General features: G+C 45.3%; 3 protein-coding genes across 5 annotated transcripts; 2 read left to right on the plus strand and 1 right to left on the minus strand.

Moving 5' to 3' along the window:
* The first annotated feature begins 181 nt into the window (after nucleotides 1-181).
* On the plus strand, nucleotides 182-6076 carry LOC109516491 (RING finger protein 150-like). The gene is made up of 6 exons (XM_019871073.1): nucleotides 182-1092; nucleotides 1760-2010; nucleotides 2371-2525; nucleotides 3278-3374; nucleotides 3460-3703; nucleotides 4210-6076. Exons 1-6 carry the CDS (start codon nucleotides 636-638, stop codon nucleotides 4326-4328), a joined length of 1323 nt encoding a protein of 440 aa, XP_019726632.1. The 5' UTR covers nucleotides 182-635; the 3' UTR covers nucleotides 4329-6076.
* On the minus strand, nucleotides 5909-12871 carry LOC109516492 (protein phosphatase methylesterase 1-like). Of its 2 annotated transcripts, XM_019871075.1 has the most exons (13): nucleotides 12306-12871; nucleotides 11701-11890; nucleotides 11303-11360; nucleotides 11082-11133; nucleotides 8703-8857; nucleotides 8404-8494; nucleotides 8265-8330; nucleotides 8039-8186; nucleotides 7672-7834; nucleotides 6806-6870; nucleotides 6545-6609; nucleotides 6419-6452; nucleotides 5909-6317 (listed from the first exon to the last, which is right to left on the minus strand). In XM_019871075.1, exons 1-12 carry the CDS (start codon nucleotides 12332-12334, stop codon nucleotides 6428-6430), a joined length of 1107 nt encoding a protein of 368 aa, XP_019726634.1. In that variant the 5' UTR covers nucleotides 12335-12871; the 3' UTR covers nucleotides 5909-6317; nucleotides 6419-6427. The 2 variants fall into 2 exon arrangements, with proteins under 2 accessions (XP_019726634.1, XP_019726633.1); XM_019871074.1 differs by lacking the exon at nucleotides 12306-12871 and having other exon boundaries at nucleotides 11701-12299.
* LOC109516487 (ATP-binding cassette sub-family G member 2-like) lies at nucleotides 9582-23385 on the plus strand. 2 transcript variants are annotated; one of them, XM_019871066.1, is made up of 20 exons: nucleotides 9582-10167; nucleotides 15095-15156; nucleotides 15793-15846; nucleotides 15920-16044; nucleotides 16602-16661; nucleotides 16752-16866; nucleotides 17116-17268; nucleotides 17338-17495; nucleotides 18272-18374; nucleotides 18443-18491; nucleotides 18559-18648; nucleotides 18713-18811; nucleotides 18888-19033; nucleotides 19148-19230; nucleotides 19735-19824; nucleotides 19907-20031; nucleotides 20230-20384; nucleotides 20468-20557; nucleotides 21658-21734; nucleotides 23225-23385. In XM_019871066.1, exons 3-20 carry the CDS (start codon nucleotides 15808-15810, stop codon nucleotides 23370-23372), a joined length of 1905 nt encoding a protein of 634 aa, XP_019726625.1. In that variant the 5' UTR covers nucleotides 9582-10167; nucleotides 15095-15156; nucleotides 15793-15807; the 3' UTR covers nucleotides 23373-23385. The 2 variants fall into 2 exon arrangements, with proteins under 2 accessions (XP_019726625.1, XP_019726624.1); XM_019871065.1 differs by lacking the exon at nucleotides 9582-10167 and adding an exon at nucleotides 14088-14290.
* Nucleotides 23386-25934: the final 2549 nt, after the last annotated feature.

Consider the following 25934-nt stretch of genomic DNA (forward strand, 5'->3'; position numbering starts at 1 on the left):
GAATGACTCACAGCGGATAAACAAATGATTCTTATTTCAAAATAACAGCAAAAATATTTGTGTTTCTTTTTCGGTTGCACAATATCAATTAACGAAAAAAGAGCGATGAATAAAAAATATGATATTACAAAATCTAATCAAAATTCACCATGAAAGGCTGCCGTCGATGATTGGAAGCTTTCCAACGGACCTCATCTTCACTTTTACTTTGACAATCCACCACTGGGTGAACCGGTGACGGTAGCTGCGAGGCGCTAGCTTGACACCCAAAGGTTGGGGCCAAGTCAAAACAATGCATCTTAAATGGCGTCTACAAATTAACGGAAATCTCGAACGCCCCATGCTCGATTGTCGATTCTCAGCCGCTATTGCCTTATGATTCGCGACTCGACCCTCCGCCGACGCTTCGTTTGCATTTCCCCGACCTCGCGCGGATGTTTTTGTCGGCTGCAGATGGAGGCGGCTAGCGGCCGCCTGCTATTAACGTAGCCTGCCGCGGGGCATCAGAGAGCAGAAAGACGGGAAGACAGAACGAAAAACAAACGCACAGACCTCCAGACGAGCACCGGTCCCTCTTCTACGTCGGCACCGGCTGCGGTCCCCATGGCGGACTAGAACTCGTGCTCCGTCCCGTCATGGCTCCGTGCTCCGTGGCGGCGGCCTGCCGCAGCCTGGCCCTCTCGACGTGGCTGCTGTCCTTCTGCTTTGTCCACCTGCTGTGCCTCGACTTCACCGTGGCCGAGCGGGAGGAGTGGTACACGGCCTTCGTCAACATCACCTATGTGGAGCCTGCCACCAAGGCGCTGCGAACCGACAAGACAGAATGCGGCCGCTACGGGGAGCACTCGCCCAAGCGGGACGCCAAGGGGGTGGTAGTCCTGCCCGCCGCCCTGCACGACCGCCAGGCCTGCGACCCCGCCACCCCGTTCGTGACACCGGCCCACGCCGGGGCCTGGGTGGCTCTGATTGCCCGCGGCAACTGCACGTACAAGGACAAGATCCGGCATGCCGCCGAGCGGAACGCCTCGGCCGTGGTCATATTTAACGTGGGCTCGGCCAACGCCAACGACACCATCACCATGCCTCATGCAGGTACGCCTGGCGCTTCCCTCTCCTCTCCTTTGTACATCTCTTGATGAGCACCGGGATTTGGGGTGACATCTTGAAATTAATCTACAATACTCAAGATCATAAAGGGGAACCTAAATTGACCAAAGTTGGCTCAAGATGACGCCTCACAATTAATCAACAGTCCCTCAAACAGGAGGTGAGAGTCTTCAGAGGATGACATCAGCAAGTTGCAACTTTGGTACTGGAAGAGTCACAGAACGGAAGACAAGTAGACAGACATCCAACAGCTTTGGTTAACTTTGTTCTTCAGGATGGGTGCGAGAGGAACGAACAGTTGGGACACATGTGTTAAGGACTTCAGAGAAGGTCAAATAAAGTTCATTTGTAAAGGTTACATTCCACTTATGGTTCATCCTTAAAATTTCACCTTGAAGCCAGATATGCCTTTTGAGGGGTAGTTTATGTAGCACGATGTGGTGTTCAATTCCTGGCAAGTGATTACGAGTGACATGTAGAAAAATAGACATGTCTAATCGAGCTGCCTGCATGATAAAGCGCTCTAATAAGCCTCTTGAAATCAGAACATTACTTGGGGAAGGTGTCGGAACTTGTCCTCAAGCAATGTATTCCACAACTGACACTGAGAGTTTTCCTCTAACCTTTTGAACCGTCCTCCTCACTTTCACAGGCACAGGCGATGTCGTGGCCATCATGATCCCAGAGCCCAAAGGTCGCGAGGTGGTGTCGCTACTGGAACGTAACGTGACAGTCACCATGACCATCACCATCGGGACCAGAAACCTGCAGAAGTACGTGAGCAGGACCTCGGTGGTCTTTGTGTCCATCTCCTTCATCGTGCTGATGATCATCTCGCTGGCCTGGCTCGTCTTCTACTACATCCAGAGGTTCCGATATGCCAACGCGCGAGACCGCAATCAGGTTAGAAACGGGGCGTCCATACGAGGGCTGGGTTAGGAATCGATGACTCATCCTCTTGATATACAGTAGTCATGTCACGTTAAAGTGCTCTTAAAATACCTCGGTAGTAGTTTTATACGATGCAGGAATCATTCGCTCGTTTCCGACTCCCTACTAAGTAATTTTATGTGGATGTTTTAGGGAACTATTTTTGGTCCACTATACGAAATGGAGCTCTTTCAATTGCTCTGAAAAGTTACACAATCACCTGAATATGCCACGAGACGGCGCCAAAGCCATACGTTTAAATCAGTCAGTGATTCCCAGACCTGCTTTGAACTGGAGCGGGGAATAAGCCCAACTCACCGTCCTCCCTTCCAGCGCCGCCTCGGTGACGCAGCCAAGAAGGCCATCAGCAAGCTGCAGGTGCGCACCATCAGAAAGGGCGACCAGGAGACAGAGGGCGACTTTGACAACTGCGCCGTGTGCATCGAAGGCTATAAGGCCAACGACGTGGTCCGCATCCTACCATGCAGGTATTTTTACCCCTCGCATTATTTACCCACTTCCTATTATGCCCATTGGAGTTAATCAGAATTCACCAAGTTAAAGATTTACTCTTCATAGGAAACTAAATATAGTGGCGCCTTGTTAACTCAAAACACTTGTATCGCAAATCATTGTTCCCCAATGAAAGAATGAAAATATATCCCATTGCACCCCCCACCAACAACCCTCCCAAAAAAAAATCCCAATTTTTGTGTTTACGTAAAAATAGCACTCTATAATATTGTCTTTTATAAATAGAATGGAAAGTATCAATCTGTGTGACCTTTATGGTTTAATGCTGCCATCCAATTCAACGTGCTGCTCCCGCTTTTGAGCCTGCCATCGGGAGTAGTGTATTGCTGCAGACACATAGAAGTGTCAAGTTTTACTACTCAATAAATTCATGTAATAGTGGTTCTTCAGACAATAAAGGATATATGCCCGTGAGTGACAGAAACTTTGTGTGTGTTTCATCATTTGTTTACTAATATCTGTTGTTTAAAGGGTTGGCATTATCAATGCTAACCATTAGCATGTCAATGGGATTTTACTTAAAAATTTGCATCAAGCTAGCAGGTGTTTATTTAATTTGAAAACACCACAAGTAATTACCTGTGTTGTTATGTTTAGTTTTAGATTAAATTGATTAGTTCCATGGGAAGTTACCAAAATTCTCGAGCGTAACTTACCTGGAAAGTTAGTCGCAAAAATCTGACTCCATTTGTGTATGTTCTTGAAGACATTTGTTCCACAAGAGCTGCGTGGACCCGTGGCTACTGGACCATCGCACGTGTCCCATGTGCAAGATGAACATCCTGAAGGCGCTGGGCATCGCTGTGAGTACGACGGCGAACGTGAGGCAGCGCCCTGCTCGGCGGCTTTCACTTGGCGTCATTTCTGCTCTGCCCCCCTCGTGTTCAGTTGAATGCCGACTGCCTGGATGATCTACCGCTGGACTACGACCTGGCTCTGGGTGGTGGTGCGGGACCGTTAGCGCTGGAGGCCGTGGTTTCCGGGGCGGCCGGTGACGGCACACTAAGCGAGGGAGGCTCCTCTGTGGTTCTGGATCCGGGGGTGCGACGCATGGGACTCCCGCAGGACTACCAGGACCCACCCGACACCCTGAGGGACAGTCCTGTGACGGCCACCACCGACACGCATACTGGTGAGCTTGACGCTGTGGCGCGATGCGAACTTTCCTTGGGAATTATTCTTCCGTCACTAATATTACAGAAACTTGTCAAGTCACTTACAGATACAATAGTAGACTATTCTTTGTGTCTGCATGTCTCTTACACTACACTGCCTCCCAGTGGCCAAGCTGAGCACAACAAAAGGAGCAGCGCAATTCATTGAATGGCAGTACATTGAATTATTACTCTATGCCTTTATAAAGTACAATTTTGTAGTGTTACTAAAAAAACAGTAATTTTTGAGGGGGTGTTGGAACAGATTAATGCCATTTCCATTCATTTAAGTGGGGAAAGATGATTTGAGATCCAAATATTTTGAGTTACCAGCTTTGTCAAGGAACGACTGTAACTTGTATCTCAAGGCACTGCTGGATTGTACCGACAAGATTAACCAACCTCACTTCCCTTGGAAATGTGGCAGTATCGTCGACATTTACTGGAAATGTAACGCTGAGCATGTCCGTCTTGCATGCTGCAGGTGAGCTCCAGCCGATGGCGAGCAGCGTCTCAGTGGCGTCGCTGGTTATCGCCGTGGAAACGGGTCTGTCGGATGAAGAGGGATCCTATCAAGCGTCTCAAATGGAGGACAAGTCCTGAGAGGAACCTTGAAAAATGTAAAGAAATGGTACATTTAAACAAAAAAAAAAATCAAAATGGGAGACATGGAAGAGGACCTTTGAGTTTGACCCGGTCCCAACCGTCACCTCAACCGCAGCAGGTTTCCCCAAAGACCCGGTCGACTTAGGTTGGGGTTGTTCTCCTCTGCCGGGATGGAAACTGTTACACGTCATCTCATTCCCCAATCGTACCCGGCGTCCCAAATCTCTACTCCTTCGCTTCTGCGGATTCACACTGAACTTCCTGAATCCAGAGAGACCCAAAACGGTTAACGAGGAAACAACTGAAACCAAATGTCACTCCAGTCACGAGTCGAGTCAGACTTAAGGTTGACGTGACTTGACAAGTCTGTTGACATGTAAGAATTCAAGGATTACGTCAAGTTTTAGGAGTTTAATGGAAAAGAAAGTTACTTTTTTTTTTTTTATCGTGGCTAATGTGCAAATCTATGTTGTGACTGAGCAAGTTTGTCTGACTTGACGAACCAGAGTCATGACTTGGTTGAAATTTAGCGGCCATTTGACATTACCTGCTTGTTTTTTTTTGGGGGGGGGGGGTGGACTTGCACATGTGACTTCCTCCCACCTCTGGTTATCTGCTTCGTCTACCTTCTCCGGAATGTTCCAGGACTTGGTCCGCTCACCTCTTGTCCTACTCCAGAATCCCGCCACGAGGCCAATGGACGAACAATTGTGCCGACTTGGTCCCGGCAGCGTTCTAACTGGCAGGGCTCTGTGTTTGTATTTGCCCGCGTGTCCAATTGTAGGGCTCATCCTCCGTCCCCCGAAAAGATGGCAAGAGATGTCGGTACAGCAAGCAGAGATTTCCGAACACATTTCGACATTGGTCCCGTTTGCCGACAATCATTGTTTGGGTCTCGTAACATTTTTCTCTTCCGCTCTTCCCGCCGGCGCCACGGAGAGACGACGCTTCACTACGAGAGCGCGAAATCGTCATGTATTTTGCTACCAGAGGAGATGTTTATTTTTGTAATGCCTAGAAGACTGAGTGGACTCTCCCTCTCCTGCTGCCGGCGTCTTCTACATGGTCAAGCAGCGCCAAGCAACGGGACGTCCTAAAGGTCACAATTGTTTCCATGTTGAGTAATGAACTTGCACAGCTTGAATCCAAAACAAAACGGGTGTCACAAACTCCTTTTAGACGCGGGTCACGTTGTAGCTACGGTTTCAACGGAAGGTATGGAAAATAGTGCCAAGCAAATATTGAAGCATGCTGTCCAATTTGCTTTCAAAGAAGGGTTTGGAGAAATCAAATGTGTGAAGTGTCAATTTCAGTCCAGGTTTTCTTGCCAAATTGAAAAGAACAAATTCATCAGGAAAATTAAGCAGACAGGTCGCGTTTGCTTGAGTGGGCCGCGTCAAATTGAGTTTGGCACCATCGGTTTTGTCAAGTGGAAACATGATGCCATTCTTTGGATATGAATAGCATTTCAAGGTCCAACTGCAATGACATTTTACACTCATCTTAGTGTTGATAGGTCATTAAGAAACTTGCTAGGATGATTTTGTTGGGGGCTGGGAGATACAAACTTTTTTTTCTTTGGTCGTCAAACCTTAACTTACTATCTATCCATTTGTTTGATCACTTGAACACGGTGCAGAGCTTTGTTAGCTGTAATATGTGATGATGATGATGACGTATTGTCATGGCTGCTTTTTCTTTTGTGAATGCTGTTCGAATTAAACTTCTCTCTGTTGTGTTGTAAACTTATACCTCGTTGGTGATTATTGGCAGACCTGTTCATTCTTTGACAATTTCACCACCGCAAAATGAGCGAAAAAAAAACAGCCTTGGCCACTAAGTTTCAAGTGGACAGTTCAGTTTAATGTTTATCGTCTAAAGTTTATGGTTGGCGGCGCCACCTCATCACGGCGAAGACGGAGGTTTTTGTTGTTTGAAGCAAGCAGATCCATCCGTTGTCATTTTTGGGCTGGTCTTTTTGCCATTCTGAAAGACAATGTGTGTGTGTGTGTGTGTGTGTGTCGTGTTTGACGTACCTCGCTTGATTGCTCCTCAAGTGGCGAAAAGGTGGCGAAAAAGTCACTTACCGGTGCACTTCAGTCGGCCAGAGATGAGTTTGGACTGGCGAGAGAATGTGAGAAAGACACAACAGTTTTGAATTCACTCTTCCCAAATTTTATTTCCTATTTCTGCTGGTTCTTTTTTTTTTTTACCTCGCTTCTTTTCGGGCTTCCGCGAACTTGTGTCGCAAGAGGAACGCGGCCACTGCGTCAGCAACCTTCAACCAATCATGACCAATTTGATTAGCAATATTTCATGGAAGACGATAAATAATATTCGCCTATACGTACATATGGATGCACCCAAGCTTAAAAATAAGTTTAGAGTGCAATAATAGGCTTCACTCGATATGTCAAAATTTCTTAATTACGACGACTATTCTCATGAAAGCTATTCCTTTTCAAACTGCTTACTTTGTCTGGTTGGTCTTCTTGCACTGCATGACCACAAGGTGGCAGCACCTGCATCATGAATTTACCTGCAGACAGAGCCCCAAACAAGGGTGGGAGGTAACCAAGTACAAATACTTTACTGTTACTGTACTTAAGTGGGTTAAGTGGTATCTGTATTTTACGGGTTGGTTGTTCTAACCCAATACACTATCTCCTATGTACTTTGTCGAAATAATTTTGTTACTTTTCCCCCCCTCCTCCACAGATGACAATGTGACTTAAAAAGGACGCTAATAGGGCGAAATTTTTCGAAGCTGTGATTTAACGTTTGTAGAGAAGGCGCGCTCGATTTGCGAAACCTGTCCGGTAAGAAACCTCGGCAATTTTGTGGCTACAAACTATTTCACGCGCACCTTATACTTATTTTGGCTACCTTGATTCTGAATGTTTTTTCATGATCAGGATTCGTATCAGGCTTCTTCATTTGAATCAGGTGTGTCGGTAAAGGGAAACATCTAAAACATGCAGGACAGGGGGCCTCGAAGACTGGAATTGGTATCCCCTGCCGTAAGAATTCAAAGTTGCAGATTTTTTTTTTCCAAGGAGGAAAACGTTTTAAAGGGGGAAAAAAATCTTAACTACGCCAAAATCAAATTGTGGCAGGATAAGAGTTGTTATCGTTGTTGTTGTTGTATTTTGCCAATATAATTTTAGGATATGAATGTCAAAGTTGAACATGTGAATTTCAAAGTGACAACCTGATCCTCGCTACTAGAATGCAAATATTCTTGCAAACCCCCCCCCCCCCCACACACATTCCAGATGAAGCAATTGCCGTAGCATTTTCACATTGTGTCTAGCATGGCAAGCAGGAAGGCGTGGCTCACCCTGCATCTGACCGATGGTCAGGTCTCGGTCCAGTCGGTCAATTCCTGCCAACAGGAGAAGTTTGGGCAGGTTGCAGGCCAAAAAAAGGTTGGAGGTTCCCCGAAACCAGCCGTCCCAGTACTTCTCCGACTTGGACAGATCTATACGCCATTTGTAGACACCCTATAGACAACCACGCCAAAGGATAGTCACCTTCGTGATGTTTTGGTCTCATGATGTCAACATGTGAATACAGCGCAAACGTGTTTAAAAAAAATACTTTGGGGGAAAAAAGTACTGAAATTTTGCCCCAAAAGCCCATCGTCTTTTTTTTTTTGTGGGGGTGGGGATATTGCACGTGAGACAGAAGCGTGAATGGCTTTATACCTGGCCTTCGTCGTCACAGTGGCCGGTGCCGGTGTTTTCCTCATCGTTGACGTAGCTTCGGTCGTAGAACTCCTCATTCCGGTCCTCTACCGCGTCATCCCTTGCCGGTCCGGCCCGCTCCAGGACATCGTCTTCCTCAGTCTCACACCTGAGACACAATCACGAACTTGAGTTCAACCGGCAGCGGAGTCACACAACTCTCCTGACCAATTAAAACTAAACCAACCTTTTGATCTGTCCAACCATCGACACTCTGGCAGATTCCAGGTTACGTATTTGTCCGCTCTTGACGCTGACAGACAATGAAACAGAAAGGTCTCATGGAGACGGGGTCTTTAACCCCAATTAGTTCAAAGGCAGCTCACCTCCACTCAATGGCGTGGTCCAAAGACTTGAAGGACTTGGGTCTCCCCTTCAGGAAGTTCTGTATACTGTGAAGCGCCTCCATCGCACTTCCTACCACGTCCGTTGCGGGATGGTCAAATCGCCGACGAACGCACGGAGAACGTTCATCGTGGTAATATGTTTCAAACAGAGCCACGCACAATAAGCGAAAGGCCATCTAAAAATGCCGCTCCAATTTTTGGGTTTAAAAATGGGTAAAACTGCAACCAAATCTGTGGTATAGGTGAACAGCATCAAGCAAATCGTTCAAAGTCCTCACCCTCCACTACGTCGATGGCCACAAGTCCAACGGCGGTGGGCATCAGCGCATTGCTGGCCACGTGCACGGCGATGGCGCCGCCAACACCGTGACCAATCAGGACCACCGGAGGAGGGATCTCGCCGTGGCAGGCCCGGACCACGTTTGCTACGTCGCTGCGAGCGGCATAGGATGTTGAGTCAGCATCTGGTTAGCGGAGTGGCCGCTTTGCTAGCAAGCACTTACCTGGGTTGGAATAGTTTGAGATTTCATTTTAGTTTCATTTTGACTTTTTTTTTCTTCAAATTCAGTTAGTTTAAATTCAAGTACAACTTTATTGTCAAATGCACTGTATGTGCAACATACTTAATTAGTTTTTAAAATTATTAATTAGTTAATTAGAAATTCGTTTTTGAGCAGGCTTGTGTGTTTTATTGCCTCCTGTTGCATACTTTGTTTTAGAATTAGTTTTAGTTTTTTTATGTTGGAGATAGTTGTTGGGTGAAAATTTAAAAAATGGCAACTATGTATTGTGCAATTAAAAATGAAATATTTTAAACCTGTATTAACTTCGAACAACTATATTAACACCTTCGCTGCTTTGCCCCCGATCCCTCTCCCTTCCTCTATTATGGTGCACCTGCAAAATGGGATGTGGTGGCGCTCTGATGTCTGATAAGATAAGAAAACCTTTATTTGTCTCACAATGGAGAAATTCGCAACTTACAGCAGCAAAATTTGCAGGAAAGAAAGTAGAGGAAGATGAAGTATTTGCATGCACAAAATAAATTAAAAAAAATGAACTGTGCACAGTATATGCAATATAAAATATAAAATACAAGCCTATATGCAACTGCATATGTCAACCTGTAATGATTCTGAACTAGCAGATGAACAACCGCCAACAAATTAAACACAGATCGTGTGTAAACAGTTTGCAGACTTTGAAGTGCAATAAGTACATAAAACTGTTTCTAAATGTCAGAATATACGACAAAACCATTCCTAAGACATGCCGGATGGGCTTTGTTTTTATCTCTTTTTCTTATCTTTGGCTCAGGTTGTGTGAGCCGATAAGGGCGGGTCTGGTGGTTGTCCATTGTGATGTCACCAAAAATGAAAAAGAAATAAAAGGAACATTTCAGATGAAAGCTCAAAGCGTTGTTTCATCTTGACAATTGGCTCAAGTTAGACTTTTCAACGTCGTACGAGCAGGAGTCTGTTTGAGGAGTGCCGGGATGGGAGTTGTCGATAGCAACCCTTGGATGAATGTGCATTCTGTTTCCGCACATGGGAACAAAGCGACGAGGGCATTTCAGTACCATCGGTTGGTATATTGTTTGAAATGAAAAAAGGAGAGCACTTGTTACGTAGCATCATGGGCTGAGTGACAAAATAGGCCAGAGCAACAATGCGCCATCATCAACCAGCGCCAGCCAATTTTGACAGCGCTTGCCCGATGGTGTTGTTTCCAGGCAACACGCCGGTAAGTGAACTTCAATTCCAAAATGACTGTCTGACATATCTCTCTCCCTACGGCCATCGCAAAACTGACACAGCTGAAATACATACTTTCAAAATCAAGCCCAAAATGACACGTATGTAGTAAATTAACTATGAAACAAAGTGACATTTTCACTTTGATGTAGAAGTGGAGATTCAGTAGCCTTTTTTTTTTTTAAAACACTTTTCACTTTGCGTTTTATAGAATTGACAAAAATGTTTTTTCTAATCTTTATTTTCAGGACAGGTAAAAACACTTTTCACTTTGCGTTTTATAGAATTGCCAAAAATGTTTTTTCTAATCTTTATTTTCAGGACAGTGGTTACCGCTACTCACGAAATTAATTGGTTCTGGAAGAAATTTCTCAACTAGAAAATGTTAGTAGAGACCCCCCCCCAAACATTCATACATAAATGTTTTCTAAAGCATAAACATGCATCAAAACATGTATCTTTTGTTAGCTTTAAACAATCCTTCAAAAACGTCCAAGGCAAACATTAGCGTAGTGAGCGATCTCCTGACTGGTGAACACATTTTCTGGGTTTTTCACATTTACTTAAAACTATTGGAAGGCCTCATGGCCCGAGGGGCGAATGACAAGGACACATATCCATCTATTTATTGATCTACACATAAACGCGTTTGGTCGGGGAGGTCCCTCTTAGCCAATGGGATGCCAGGATGATGCCCGGTAGTAGCCAATGGCAGAGCAGCTATGAGTGTGTTGCGTTCAAGAAACTCGGAGCTGCGACCAACAGCCCATACAGTACTGTATTTTTACATTTCGTATCTTCAAATTTTTTCTATTGATGCATTTCGTAACTTGAAAATTTCGTAAGTAGAGGTACCACTGTATTTAGTTGGTTTTCGTGAACTCTAATAACGTCTGTGCTTACCTGGACATTGTTTGAGTAGAGAAGTCATCTGATTGGCGGACCAGAGTGTCACCTTGACAGAAGGTCAAAAATCCACAAATCCACTTCATTAGGACTGTGGTCACTGAATCTTTTTACAATTCAATCGATCAACACTTTGATGATTCAAATATTGTAATGACGTAAAAAAATTGGATTTGGCGTAATTCTGGCATTATGTGTGGAGATGTCGTGAGACTCACCGTGCCCCCTGAGGTCCATGGCAAGCACCTGGCAGCCCACTCTGGCAGCAATGGCCGTCTGCAACGCACAAAAGAGTCGGCCGCGTCCTATGGCGAGCCCTTGCACCATTTATTCCAAATCATACTTTGCACCAAGCGGTCCATTTGCATCTTAGCATGCAAGAATGTCTCACTCGTAATGTTTTTCCCCATGACTGTACATTTCCGTGCACAAGTAAAACAACTATGGGAGGCAAAACTGGTCTAAAGTTGGCACCTACCTCCTCATACCAATGAAGTGTTACATGTTTACAGCAGGAATTGTGTAAGTGTGCAACTACACGGACGACCGGGCGCATGACCAGGATATGGAATAAACATCGGCTCATCTTCCCGGAGCGGCCTGCGGACACACTCACAGTAAAAAGGGCCCAGGACAGGGCCGAGTGTCCCCCTCCATGCAGAAGAACCAGCAAGGGGCCCTCACGTCCCGCTTTGTAAACCCTGAAGACGTCTCGGCTGTCGGTCTGACCCACGCTCACGTCCTCCATTTGCTCAAAATACTCCTGCCACGACACGGGCGAGTAGTCCAGTTTCTGGCCCACGTTGCTGGTCCACATGTAGGCACACACAAAGCGACACAGCACCTTGAGGTTCGAGCCGTCGTCGTCAGGCTGAGTCTTTGCTTTGACTTGCGAGCAGAAACTTGGCGGCGGTGAACTCAACTCACTTAACAAGCAGCAGTTGGGCAGATAGTATACAAGTCTACAATTATACTGTCTCGAGTGATCAAGGCAGGTGCACCAGGAGGAGCAGCACAATGAATTGGGTTGCGGCATGAACTCATGAAGCACAAACCGTTGACATTGTATTTCATTGTTATGATTCCATGTTTCGATCAGGTACACAATTACAGAGGATTAGCTTTGCTAACGAAAAATTCCGAGCCCAGTCACGGAACAATTTAAATTTGGATCTCAAGGCACCCGGTGGATCTTTTCAGATTTCTGGATAAGTGACTTACTGCTCCTTGTCAAAGTTCTCCTCCCACATGTTTGCTTCTCAGCGGCTGTAGTGGCACCAGGCCTTTCCCCTCAAACGTCTCACACGCGCTTCGCGACGTCCAGCAGAAGGACGACATCCAACGAATAAGAAGACGCCCCCGTGAGCACGGATACGCACGGCAGAACAATAATGAGTCATCTGGTCGTGTCAGGCGACATCTTGGCAGCGGTGGCCCATTGGCTGATGGTGACAGGAGTGGGCCTGCAGGTTGACACACTTTACTTTTTCAGTTATGTCATTTGCACTTGCGTGTATAAGTTGGCCTAATTTGTAAGCCACGTACCATTCTCTTCAGAAAACATGACTTAGCCGTCATTTGAGTCTTAATGGAAATCAAAGACAAGCCATTCACAAGATCCATGTCTAATTGTGTTTTACTGCTCCATTGTGGTTACTTTTGGCCATTTGAAACACATGAAACTCACTTCACAAATCAACAGCAGTTTGGCAAATAGTGAACAATTTCAAAATCTGTTTGTCACTTATTACACAAATTATTTGAAACAACTGGACAGCTTGGTTTTACGAACATCCCCCGCTAGCTTAATGCTAATATATAATGGAAAATACTTTTGACGTCAACTGTTAGCATCAGTAGTGGCAATTTTACAAGTCTTTAGATCAGGGATGTCTAAACTACGGCCCGGGGGCCATTTGCGGCCAATCATCCTTTGTTTCAGCGGCCCGCGACATAAAGAAATATATATACTAAAAATGACATGTGACATGGGCCGCAAGCTTAGTTAAAAATGGTGAAGGTGGGCAAAGTGAGAAAGGATGATGTACCGAAGAACTTTTGTCTATACTCGAAGATACAAATGAACCATTTATGATTAAAAGAATAATGTATCTCCTTAGGAATGTAGTGAATAGATAAAATATGATAAGATTATTCAATTTTAGAGGCAAAAATAGTTTCTTCCATTTTGTGCTTTATGGCTAATTTATGAAGCTATCACAGTAATGACCCTGAAGTAACTGAAAAATTGTAACGTTACTACAGTTTTTTTCGGTGAAGGAATTATGTTCATTTAAGCTATTGAGTAAAGGCGAAAGAAAATATCAAAAAATGCCTGAGGATTCAAAATCCCAACCAACGGCATCATTAAACAACAACTCCAGCATCAGCACCTGTGTTCCACTTTCAGTTGGAAGTGACACATGCACAGAAGTAGCAAACATTCCCCTCAGGTGTGAATGACAGACAGTAACCTAGTAACCAGCAGAGGAAGACTCCGTCCTCAACTATCAGTTAAGAAAAAAAAATCCATCAATTTCCTTCCACTTATCTGGGGTCACGGGGCAGCAGCTTTATGGGGGAAGCCCAGACTTCCCTCTTTGCAACCACTTGATCAATCTTTTTTTTTTTTTGTCATTGGAGGGGAATACTGAGGTTAATTCACAAATTCACTTGCAGAAATCAAACTTCCTACTCATGGCACAGCTTCACTTTCAATTTGAGACTCTCAATGAAGAAATAATGCCATACATGATACATGCACTCTCAATTCTTCAAAAATGAAGACAGTCAACTTCAACTCTTAACCCAACCCAACTTTATTTATGGAGCACTTTAAAAACAACCATCACTGCATACAAAGTGCTATACATGGAGTAAAAAAAAATAGCCAAAAAAAAAATAAATAGTTGAAACAATAAATTAATATCGAAAGCAGTAAACATCATAAACACACAAAAAATGCTGATCTCATTTTTAGTCGAAAGCCATAGAATAAAAATGTGTTTCAAGTCAACTTTTAAAAATGGACAGGAAGGGGACTTTCCTCGCGCTTAGCGGGGGGTCATTCCAAAGGAAGGGACTGACAACAAAGCAGTTTTAACATCCTCCGAGTCCTTGGTACCTCTTCGTGTATCTGGTTCACAGACTTGAGGGACCGGCGCAGGTGTGGGTGGAGGTGGAAGAGCTCAGAGAAGGAAAGTTGGGTGAGAACGTTTCAATACTTAAAACCAATTGACCCTTGTGTGGATAAGGCGGATCAGAAAATGGATGGATGGATGGATGGATAAAAAGCACCAATTTGCTGGTCCAATTTAAAATCACTGTCCAATTTACAACCCAAATTGGAGATTATTGGCTTGAGATGAGGTACAAGGTGCCCAGGTCAACAGAGTGTGGCGTATCAGGATCTCTGAGACCAAACGCCATAACATCTATTTTCTTCTCATTATAATAACACTTTAAAAAAATTGTGCCATCAAGGCCTTGATTTTTTTCTAGACAAGACAAAAGTGGCCTTCATGAGAAGGCGTTCTTGTTTGCTCAGCAAAATATTGATCTGACTGTCAATCACAGAAGCAGTGAAAGGAATGCTATACTATGCTTTAAGATGGAAGGCAGGGGCAGCAAATAGAAATGGAAACAGGGGCCCCAAAACTGAACCCTGTGGAATGCCACACAACAGCTGGGCAGATGCAGCAGAATCACGTTGCCACATTCAGAACCAAAACAAGAGCACTGTGTACTAAGATGACCTACACACACAGCAGAAAGTGCGAAAAACAACTGCCATTCTCAATATTTGTTACTGTAATTTATTATTCTTCCTCAGGGTGTCATGGATTGGAATTCTGTTACTTTTTTTCAAGTGGTGTGCAGAAAATGAGCAAGACGTGCACAGTGTATCTTGATGGAGCATGGGTCACACCTTCAGTTATAAAAGTGGGCTGCGCACCACAGTAAAAACTCCCATTGATGTGAACAGCACACACGTGCAATCTCTCCTGCAGTGCAGCAGTGCAGTACGGCTTTCCTTGGATGCCAGCCAGAGGCTGATTGTTGCCGCACCACGGTAAGCGATCCTTTTTTTCTTCTTGTCTACTATTTACAAAATGAATAGGAACGTGTGTTCTAATTTTTAAAAATGAGCGATAACCGTAGTTGAGTGAAATGAAGGAGGTCAAGGGTCAAAGACAGTCAAATAAAGCGAGCTTTGAAAAGCTCTTCTAAGTAACTCCTCTGCCATGGTCAAGGACTGCAATATCAGCACGCTGTCGATTGCTCAAGCACGCACTCTGACTCAGCTTTGGGAAGTCGAGCACTACCACCGGAGGGATGGAGATCAGTCATCCCCAAAAGGGAAATGAGAAAGAACGTGATTATTGGTGTTTCACTTGACACGAAAGTATAATACACAAGCAGCGATGACTGAAGCCGAGATAGAAACCAAATGATTACCGTGCCATCTCATAAAGAGCCAACTTCAAAGCCGACGCGACGCTAACGTCAACGTTTCATGGCGGGGCACCTGCAAAAATTTTGCTTCATTCCAAACTATTTTGAACGTGAAGAAAGGTGCTCTTGCGCTGCTGCTGCTAAATCGGTCGGTTGCAGTTAGCCTTCCTCCTCCACTATTTTCGTGACTGTGATGAATGTTGAAGATGTACCCTAGCTGTCAGAAATTAAATGTTTGTTTTGCATTTTGTAGGAGGGCGAGCGAGGCATGATGGAACTGCAGCAGACTAACGCAGTCAAAAGCCAGGTACCTTATTCCAGAGCCGCAACATTAAGAAGTAATCTTCGAGTCTGCATTTTGTGCGCTTTTTGGTCTTCAGCATGCAGGTACGCCGAAACAAGGTGCCACGGTCAGCTTCCACGATATACACTACAAGGTGACACAGACCGCAGGATGTTTGTGCTGGAGGAAGACCACCACCAAAGAGATCCTCATTGACCTCAAGTGAGAAACTCTTTTGATCGTGGAAGCAAGCATTTGTGTACGTGCTGGAGGACCAGGAAGGAAGCACGCTTTGTCCGACACATACAACAATGAGCTGGGCTTTAAAAGAAAAACAAAAAAAAAAAACCACCACATGAATTGTTCCAAAAGAAGCAGACACGGTGTAGACCGCCCAAAATGTCAGCCATTTTTCCCCATTCCATGCATCGATCGAACCCTGGACCTCTGCACTGTGAGGCAGACGTGCTGACCAGCCGTCTGCCGTGCCGCCCTCGTCATTTCTAAATGGAAAAAATGTCACGGATTCGCAATCCCCTAATGGAAGCGCCATGAATCTCGTGTCTGAACAAAGGCCGCACCTGATGTGTTTGTATCTTCGGTGTTTTACTGTCCAGCCCATGTAATCATTGACTAATTCGAGCTGAAGGTGAAGGCCGGGTCAAGTCAACGAACACGTGTTTACAGCTCATTCAACTGCGCTCAATTTCTCTGCTCGTTTTGAAATCATGGTCTGAGGTCTTCAAAAAGACTTGCAAAGATGTGCTCCCCCTCCACAGTGGGATCATGAAGCCTGGCCTCAACGCCATCATGGGAGCAACTGGCAGTGGAAAGTCATCGTGAGTGCCATCAATAAAAAAAAAAAAAAAAAAAAAAATGTAACGCAAAATAATCAACATGTGACGTCACATTTGTTTTGTGGGTTGAAGGTTCCTGGATGTTTTGGCCGCCAGGAAGGATCCTGCAGGTCTGTCAGGTGAAGTCCTCATTGACGGTGCCCCTCAGCCGCCTGACTTTAAATGTCTGTCGGGATACGTGGTGCAGGTGAGCCACTTTGCTCCAAGGCGATACAAACATTAACTTGAAATAATTGAGTTTCAGGGGCCCGTGCTCAGCACTGATGCCTCATGTTTGAGACTGTCCCTTGATTGAAAAAAATGGCATGTATGTTGCCATGTCCGTATATGCGCACACAAGTTACGATTTATGTTAGAATGCCACGAAAAAGACGGACGCCAATCGCAATGGGCTGTCCATTAAAAAATAAAAAAAGTGTTTTGTCTTCTCTGACAGGATGACGTGGTGATGGGAACACTGACAGTCAGAGAGAACTTCAGCTTCTCGGCGGCACTCCGTCTCCCATCCAGTGTTTCCCAGGCCGTCAAGGAGCAGAAAGTGGTCCAACTGATTCAGGAGCTTGGACTGAGCCGCGTGGCCGACTCTCGGGTGAGGCGCGGCATCAAAGGGAGATGCGGGTGTCGGCCCTGAGTACTAACATCGGCATCAATGGGGCAGGTGGGCACCCAGCTGATTCGCGGCATCTCCGGTGGCGAGCGGAAGCGCACCAACATCGGCATGGAGCTCATCATCGACCCGCCCGTTCTATTCCTGGATGAACCCACGACCGGGTTGGATGCCAGCACCGCCAACTCCGTGCTGACGCTGCTCAAAAGGTGCTTCCTCACACCCCAACAAAAAGCAAGTCAAGTCAATTTGATTCATAGAGCACTGAATGACAAAAGTATTTCAAGGTACTCTACACACTGAGCAGCTCAAGAACCCATCCATCCATTTTCTGAACCGCTTTATCCTCACAAGGGTCACAGGGTGTGCTGGAGCCTATCGCATCTATCCTCAGGCAGTCGGCGGGGCATACCCCGAACCGGTTGCAAGCCAATCGCAGGGCACACAGAGACAAACAGCCATCCGCACTCACACTCACTCCCAAGGGACAATTTTGAGTGTTCAATCAGCCTACCATGCATGTTTTTGGAGTGTGGGAGGAAACCGGAGTAGCCGAAGAAAACCCACGCAGGCCTGCGGAGAACATGCAAACTCCACACAGGAAGGCCGGAGCCGGGATCGAACCCACAGCCTCTGCACTGTGAGGTTGATGCGCTAACCACTGGCCCACCAGGCCGCCCAGATCAACAACCGCAATCCTCAAATACTGTACAAAAGAAACCACTTGAGTAAGCATTTGCCACAGTGGGAAAGATACCAGGCTGAGTTGTAAATAACTCGACCCTCCAACAGAAACGGCAGTTAGATTGAGATGGAGAGACAGACTCGTCACTAGAGGTTTAGGGGGTAGTGAAAACAGGGACAGGAACGCAGCCGGGGGAGCGACCAGAGGAATGACGGGCGCAGCAACAGCGATATCAAAAACAGTCATATCCCAGTTGTGAACACCTGTCGCGCTGCCTGATTTGTTTTTTTTTTCCTCCAGGATGGCCAACAGCGGGCGCACCATCATCCTGTCCATCCATCAACCTCGCTACTCCATCTACCGCCTCTTTGACAGCCTCACCCTGCTAGTCAATGGCAGACAGGTCACTTCCGCCACCGAGGTGCATCGTGCTTGAGTGAGACTTCTTACACTGTTCAACTACTCACTCAGGTGTACCACGGCCCGGCACACAGCGCACTGGACTACTTTTCGGAAATCGGTAGGAAGAGCACCGCTCTTAGCTGAGTAGCTAACTGAGGCCTCACATCCAAAACTTCCTTTCGCAGGGTATGTCTGCGAGCCTCACAACAACCCTGCCGACTTCTTCCTGGACGTCATCAACGGGGACTCCACCACAATTGCCGTGGACGGAGAAGGTGTGGTTTGCAAGGAGATGATCTCTGCTCTGTTTTGTTTCACGGCTTCTAATCCTACTTCCAGATGCAGACTCCATGTTGAAATCCAGGCAGAGAATCGAGGACAAACTGGTGGAGGAATACAGAACCTGTTCTGACTTCAACCGGACCAAAGCCGAGTTGGGTAGGGACAAAAACGTCACAGCAAAGACACAAAAAAGAAGAAGAAACAGAAACGGGGCCTCACTGTCTTCCGTCAGAGAGAATTATCCAAGGTAAGAAGACAAGCCGGTCCACTCCCTCCAGAACCATCACCTACAATACCGGCTTCCTGACGCAGTTCCGCTGGGTTCTTAAGAGGACATTCCGCAACCTCCTGCTCAACCCGCAGACCTCCATTGCTCAGGTGAGAGGCCCGAAACCACACCCCACACGCTGCCGCCGTCCTCATCATATGAGTACTCAATAGCTGCATCTAGCTGGAATGAGAAGAACTGCGGCTCAGGCACTTGTCATTTAGGTCGCAGTTACGTTGTTCCTGGCTCTGGTTGTCGGAGCCATTTTCTTCAACGTCCAGGAAGACCAGAGCGGGATCCAAAACAGGTGATCGTCTCTTCATTTGCTTTGGGCTAAACCCTCTTCAGGGATCACAATCGTCCTCTTCCATCTCTCCCGGTCATTCTGCGTCTTCTGCTCGAGCTTCCAGCTATGGGCAAGTCTTGTCTCCACTCATCGTATGTCCGAACCATTTCAGTCTGGCGCCTTGAGCTTCGTCTCCACACCTTCCAGTCTGTGCTGTCCCTCCGATAAAACTCATTCTTGATCCCATCCGTCATCGTCACTCCCAAAAGTATCGCAGCCCAGCTACCTCCGGCACCATCTTCTGCTCATTGCTTACCGTCTCCCAAAAAGACAGCCGGGTTTCACAACCTACCGATAAAGCTTTCCTTTCACTTTAGCTGGCGCTCTTCTGTCACACTTGCCTCTACCTATCGCTTCTGCCCCACCTGTTGTCTTTTCTTCCACTCTCCCAATCGCTGTAAGAAATAGCAACAGGTCACAGGTGAATCATTGCACACAAGTATCCCATTGCTGCCACGCTTCCAGATTCGGCGCCCTCTTCTTCATCACCGTCAACCAGTGTTTCAGCTCCCTGTCTTCGGCCGAGCTCTTCATCGCGGAGAGGAAACTCTTCATGTACGTTTGATGCAGAAAAAAAAACATGTCGATACGTGAAAAAAACGCATAGACGTGACTCTCTCGCTCTCTGGCTACGCAGTCACGAGTACATCAGCGGCTACTACAGAGTGTCTGTCTACTTCCTGTCCAAGATCCTGTCCGACATTCTCACGTTGAGGACCATCCCTGCAATTGTGTTCAGCTGTGTGGCCTACTTCATGATTGGTGGGCAGCAGTCATCACCCAAATTTTGGGCATTGCGCCTCTTTTTGGTCTTAGTACGTCCAGAATGTACACCGGCGGTACTTTGGTTTACATATGGTCTCCAGTTACGAGCCATCACTTGTTTTTGCCCCTGGATCAAAATCTTGCGCGAACGTACCACTGTAGTAGATAAAGCACTTGTGTATGAATTGGGTGCAGGGCTGAAGCCGACGGCAGAGGCGTTCTTCCTCTTCATGTTCACCGTGACTCTGGTGGCGTATACCGCCACCGCCATGGCACTGGCCATCTCCGCCGACCAGACAGTGGTGGCCATCGCCAACATCTTCATGACCATCGCTTGCGTCTTCATGATGGTGACACTCAACACCGCCGGTTTCAGTAGTCTTGTAGCACGTCGACGGGACCAACGGCCACAATATCGGGCGTTTCGTTTCAGATCTTTGCAGGCTTGCTGGTCAATCTCCCTTCCATCGTCAGCTGGCTGGCTTGGCTGAAATACTTGAGCATACCACGCTATGGTCTCGGTGTAAGTCAAAACACTCTCATGGACACCATCTGACCATGTGTGTTTGATTCTCTCGTCATCCAGGTCAGTTCGTTCACCAAAGTTAAACGTAGGCAACTGGACTCTTTTCGGCTGATTGAAACATGTCTTCAGTTCCGAATTTTCGGTATGAAACCCTCACCACCCTACTTGATGTCTCTGGTGAGAGTTGTTGCTGTTGCCCACTCTGGTTAGCTCATTCGTGGTCATCTTTCCCATGGTGTGAGACAATCTTTGGGAGGTTGAGGTGTCAACAAGTGATGGCCTAAACCTCCAACCTTTCTAGTTTGACAGAAAACATTTCTCATACCTAGCAGCCGTCCTATCTGTCCAGAATTTGTCTTCAAAGTAATGTCCCATCTTTTTGAGGTTTGGCTTCCTAATGAGCTAGTGATCGAGTAGTTAGCGCATCGACCTCACAGTGCAGAGGTTTTTGGGTTCGATCCCGGCTCCGGCATTCCTGTGTGGAGTTTGCATGTTCTCCCTGTGCTTGCGTGGGTTTTCTCCGGGTACTCCAGTTTCCTCCCACATTCCAAAAACATGCATGGCAGCATAACGGAGCACTCTATAAAAGTGTCCCAAGGTGTGAATGTGAGCGCAAATGGTTGTTCGTCTCTGTGTGCCCTGCGATTGGCTGGTGACCGGTTCAGGGTGTCCCCCGCCTACTGCCCGAAGACAGCTGGGATCGGCTCCAGCACGCCCGTGACCCTTGTGAGGATAAAAGCGGATCGGAAGTGGGATGGAGGGATGGACGGCTTCCTAATGACTTTGTCGAGGGGTCACTTGGGCTCTCCAATGTCCATGTGACTGACACCTTCACTACACTGCACGCCATTAAGAACATTGCTGAAGCTGGATCTCGGGATTTTGTCTTTGGGGTGAATACGCTTTTGTTCCAGGGTGTAAGCAGCAGCGTTGGAAGTTCATTGGTATGTCGTATTTCGAGAATAGCCTCAAAAGTCCTTTTGGATGGAAAAGTTAAGCGTCTTCAACAACAAAGAGTCCAGTTGCCGCCATTTAACTTTTGGAGAACACCTATTGCAAGTGCAAACAAAAGCCACAAATTCTTTGCGGGTCTCCAGGCTTTGCAGGTGAACGAGTTCTATGGGTTGGACTTCTGTCGCGGCCTAAACAGCAGCATCGTGCCACCGGGGACAATGTAAGAACCGCTTAAGTGTTAACAAGTCTCGTGTGGCGAATGCAAATTTACAAAATTCTAGCATATGAATGTTCAATAAATGATGCGGAACTTTGGTTAAAAAATTGGGATGGACAACGTCGGATTGCAGTATGTCTCAATTAATTTCGGAGTTTTGTAATGGAAAATTTGGAATTCTGGGGGAAACTGGGAATTCTGGATTGTGATAATTCCCAAGATGTACTGAATGGGCGTAACATTTTGAAATTGAAACGGGTGTATCAATTAATGTGGAAAGAATACATACATTTCTAAAACGTCCCTGTTAATGTGGGAGTTGTGTCACACAAAATATATATTGAAGAATGTGTGTATTTTGGATATGTGGTACATTACATCAATTTTGTCCTGAATGAGCTCAATATTTAGAAGCTGTAATGGCTTGATTAGAGCCTTTCTTTCATAACGAGTAAGGCTAGTAAAATCCACATTCAACACCCACGAAGAAGCTATACCAACGCACCCCCCCCCCCCCAAACCCCCCCCCCCCCCAACAATGGAAAGGTTTGCATGACTTACTTTTAGTGATTTAATTCCCCCAACGACCATCCAACTGCGATCATAACTCACGAAATTAGCCCACGGCAGAGATGGGCAAAAGTTTCCTTGACAAAACTTTCCTTCGAACAAGCGCACCTGTTCCAATCAACAGAACATGTTGATGAGCGCAAGGAAATGGCCACTAGGTGGTGCCATTGCTCATTTTTAAATGTGGTTGTCTCCAAGCAAAATCGAAGCTCCAATTGTTTGAATCCCGTGAATAATACATCGTGAAATGTCAAAAAACGAAAAAAAGCGCCATCTTTCTTGAGTTCAAGTTGATATATTTTATATTGGTATCATCAACAGAACACAAAATCAAAAATGCTTTCCAATCGCTCATTTTACACATTAAAAAAATGTAGAATTTTTTCGACTTCGGTTGACGATGACGTCGTCACTAACCATCACATCAAAGGCTGCACTCAGGACGACACCCCAACCACACCGAAACTTTTTTAATACTTCACAGGGACAAACGACTGGGGGGACAGCAGCGTTTCAAAGTCTTTCTTGAAGGTCTTGAGATCATGAGTAACCTTTGAAGCTTCCTTCTACAATCCATTTTTTACAAACCATGCATACTCACATGATGTCACAATTTTCACTCGTTATTGTCTAAAAAAAAAAAAAAATCCAGATTTTTGATCAAGCAATTTTCAACACTTTAAATCTGAAAATAGAGCATAAAAATAACAGATGATTTAGGGAACGGACTGTTCATTTGTGAAAAAAAAAAAAAACATATTTGGACATACATGATAGTTGACCAACAGCGACGAGTTGTAAAAAGATTCCATTCATTTCAATTGGATTTTTTTTTCACTGCAAATATGATATTGTGGAAAAAAGTATTTGAAGAAACGTGAAAAGAATTGCCTGAGTGTCCTTTGTTTTGGGAATTTGCTCAGTTGCAGGGGCCAGGACTTCCTGGACGAGCAAGGTGTGGAATACTCGACTTGGGGCTTCTGGCAGAACCACGTGGCCCTCGGAATCATGACCGTGTGCTTCCTCACCATCGCTTACCTCAAACTGCGCTTCATCAGGAAGTTCACTTAGAGTGGCTTGGACACGACCGAAACAAAAGCAAAAGTTCGGGAGGAGTGAACGAGAGGCGATTAACATGTCTCATGGAAAAAATTACACTCATCTTATTAATTGCACATTTACATTCTGTTATTTATTAGCTAATAGTATTAACTAAATTCATGTTATTTCAATTTGTAATTGCCTAGATACTGTATATCAATATGAGCAATGAATTTGTATCATTTCTGAATTTGAGTTTATTTTTTCAGTTTGAAACCATTTGAATATATATTTTTTTAATTTTAGTATTTTGTTCATCAAGAAGCTATGATTGCAAAAGTCATTTTTGCTGTACGGTCATGTCAATAAAACAGTTTTTTTTCTTTGTGTTTGTGTATTGTCAGCAATCTAGATCACTGCATAGGTTGAATCGAGGCACCAGGACTCTTGCTGTTTTTTTTCCCCCCTTGTTTTCCGAAAAAATTCAATCATGACTTTGACAATTATTATACAAGGCTTACAATGTATTTTTGGGCATTCTGTTGCAATGATGCTCTTTTCCTGTGTACACAAGGAACATCTTGACCTCATGACCTTTTAAAGGTGGTAAAAAGTTGAGATTTGACTGTCCTCCCCTGATCGGAAATGAATCACTAAATCAGACCACAGAGATGAACAAAATAACTTTACTCTCCATAAACTATTGTTTTTCTTGCTTTTTAAAAAAACTACCAATTCATAATTCAGTTGAAATATTTGTTCATGATCAAAATTAGGTACGGCAGTTGTTTTTTTTTTTCATGCACCACTACAGGGAGCCTGAATTTCACTGCTAGGCAAACATGAGAAAAACGGTTCAGATTCGAACCCTAAACCTGAGAACTGCGATGCGGACGTGCTCCACTGAAATCGAATACAACAAAACACATTCAACGCAGTGTAGGTTAGCAAATATATTTAAATATATTTATCTTCATTTTAGCACAATGACAAAATGGCATTATTACATTTGACTTGAAGTCATGACAACAAGCAGCAATTTCACGCTCGGCAGAATAAAACACTTTGTTGGAAAAAACAAATCCGGAATGACTTTCCCAAACGGCTTGAATGGCATCATGCAAATTCCAGAAGCGCGGGCACTCCTTTTTGTGGACGACTCACAAGTCACCAGCAGCCGAGTCCAACGCGTGGACTCGTTCTGTTACCCTTCGGGGAAATAAAAGCTCTCGCCACAGCACTGCCAGTTAGTCAAACATCAGGGCACGCACGTAAAAACGACAACATATTGGCTTGAAATAAATTAATCATATCAAAGGAACACAGTGGTTTATATTTAAAATACATATTTACATAGAGTCAAGAAAATGAAAAACAAACAGTCTTTAAGCACAAATGACTTCACCAAATATCTGCCTCTCGTGTTTTTGTTTTTGTTTCCCTAACTTGATATGTACTTGCGATGGAAACCAAGATCGGACATCATTTGTCATTGATATGTTGTTCTGCTATGTGCCTCATCGACGTCTGGCTCACAGTTACCATGGCGACCGAGCAGGAAGCTGCAAGGGGATGCGCCGCCGCCGCCGCCTCGGAAAGAAAACGATTTGGGACCAAGAGAGTAAACGAGCGTACAAAATGACCAAAGAAGAAGTCGGCTGCTCAAAAATGTTACAGTCACACAAACGAGTCGCAATTTTTAAAAAGAAGGAACAAAGGTAGTAAAGACGGCGTTGTCATCCTCGCCTCACATGTACAAGCATGCTGGAGGCCAAAAGTTCCATCGGAAAAATCCGGAAACGCCATCATCCACTCGATGTGGTTCGGCCGGGAAAAGTGCAGTTTGAAGAGACTAGCGACAGGGGGCGACATTTACAATCCACTCAATACACCATGCGGCAAATGAGCCGCGGCAAAGCAGTGGCGGGACATGCAACGAGTGCGGTTGCCGGTGTGAGTGCGCTCTCCAAAGTCTCTTTACGATTGGATACGTTTGACTACAAAACGGGCAGACAAATCTGCGGAAATGACGACAAAACACAAATTGTGCTTGAACGTTGGACTGAATTGGTTTGAGATGTGAGACTGAAACAGGCGCACGTTACGTTGCAGAGGTACTGTTGGAATATGTGTCCCAAGAACATTCCGACACAATTTTTGTGAGCTTGTGTGAGAAATATTCCACTTTGGAGGAATGTGATCAATTCTCAAAATGTTGTGAATGAGCTAAACATTTTTGACACTTTTTTTTTTTTTTTGGGTGTGTGCTTGGGTGGAAAATGTGGAACTGTTGGAAAAGTGGGAATTATTCATTTGTGGCTCTGCTTAATTTACGCGGTGTCGTGCATAGAACCGACCTGGTTAATATATCTCCCCAACTGCTTTCTAACACATTTTTAGAATTGTAAAGAGACTTTGTGGACATTTCCAGCTGTGATAAGCGCTAACAATGCCATACCTGGCGGCCAAAACAACGATGACAAAAAGAGATGAAAGGAAGAAGGAGGAAACGGGAACACGTAGCACAACCAGAAGGTGTTTTAAATGCCAGGGCAAAGGCAGGAGGGGAGGAGGGAGGGGAGGAGGGAGGGT

This window comes from Hippocampus comes, unplaced genomic scaffold (genome assembly GCF_001891065.2).
Source record: "Hippocampus comes isolate QL1 unplaced genomic scaffold, H_comes_QL1_v1.1 scaffold83, whole genome shotgun sequence".
NCBI classification, from domain to species: domain Eukaryota; kingdom Metazoa; phylum Chordata; class Actinopteri; order Syngnathiformes; family Syngnathidae; genus Hippocampus; species Hippocampus comes.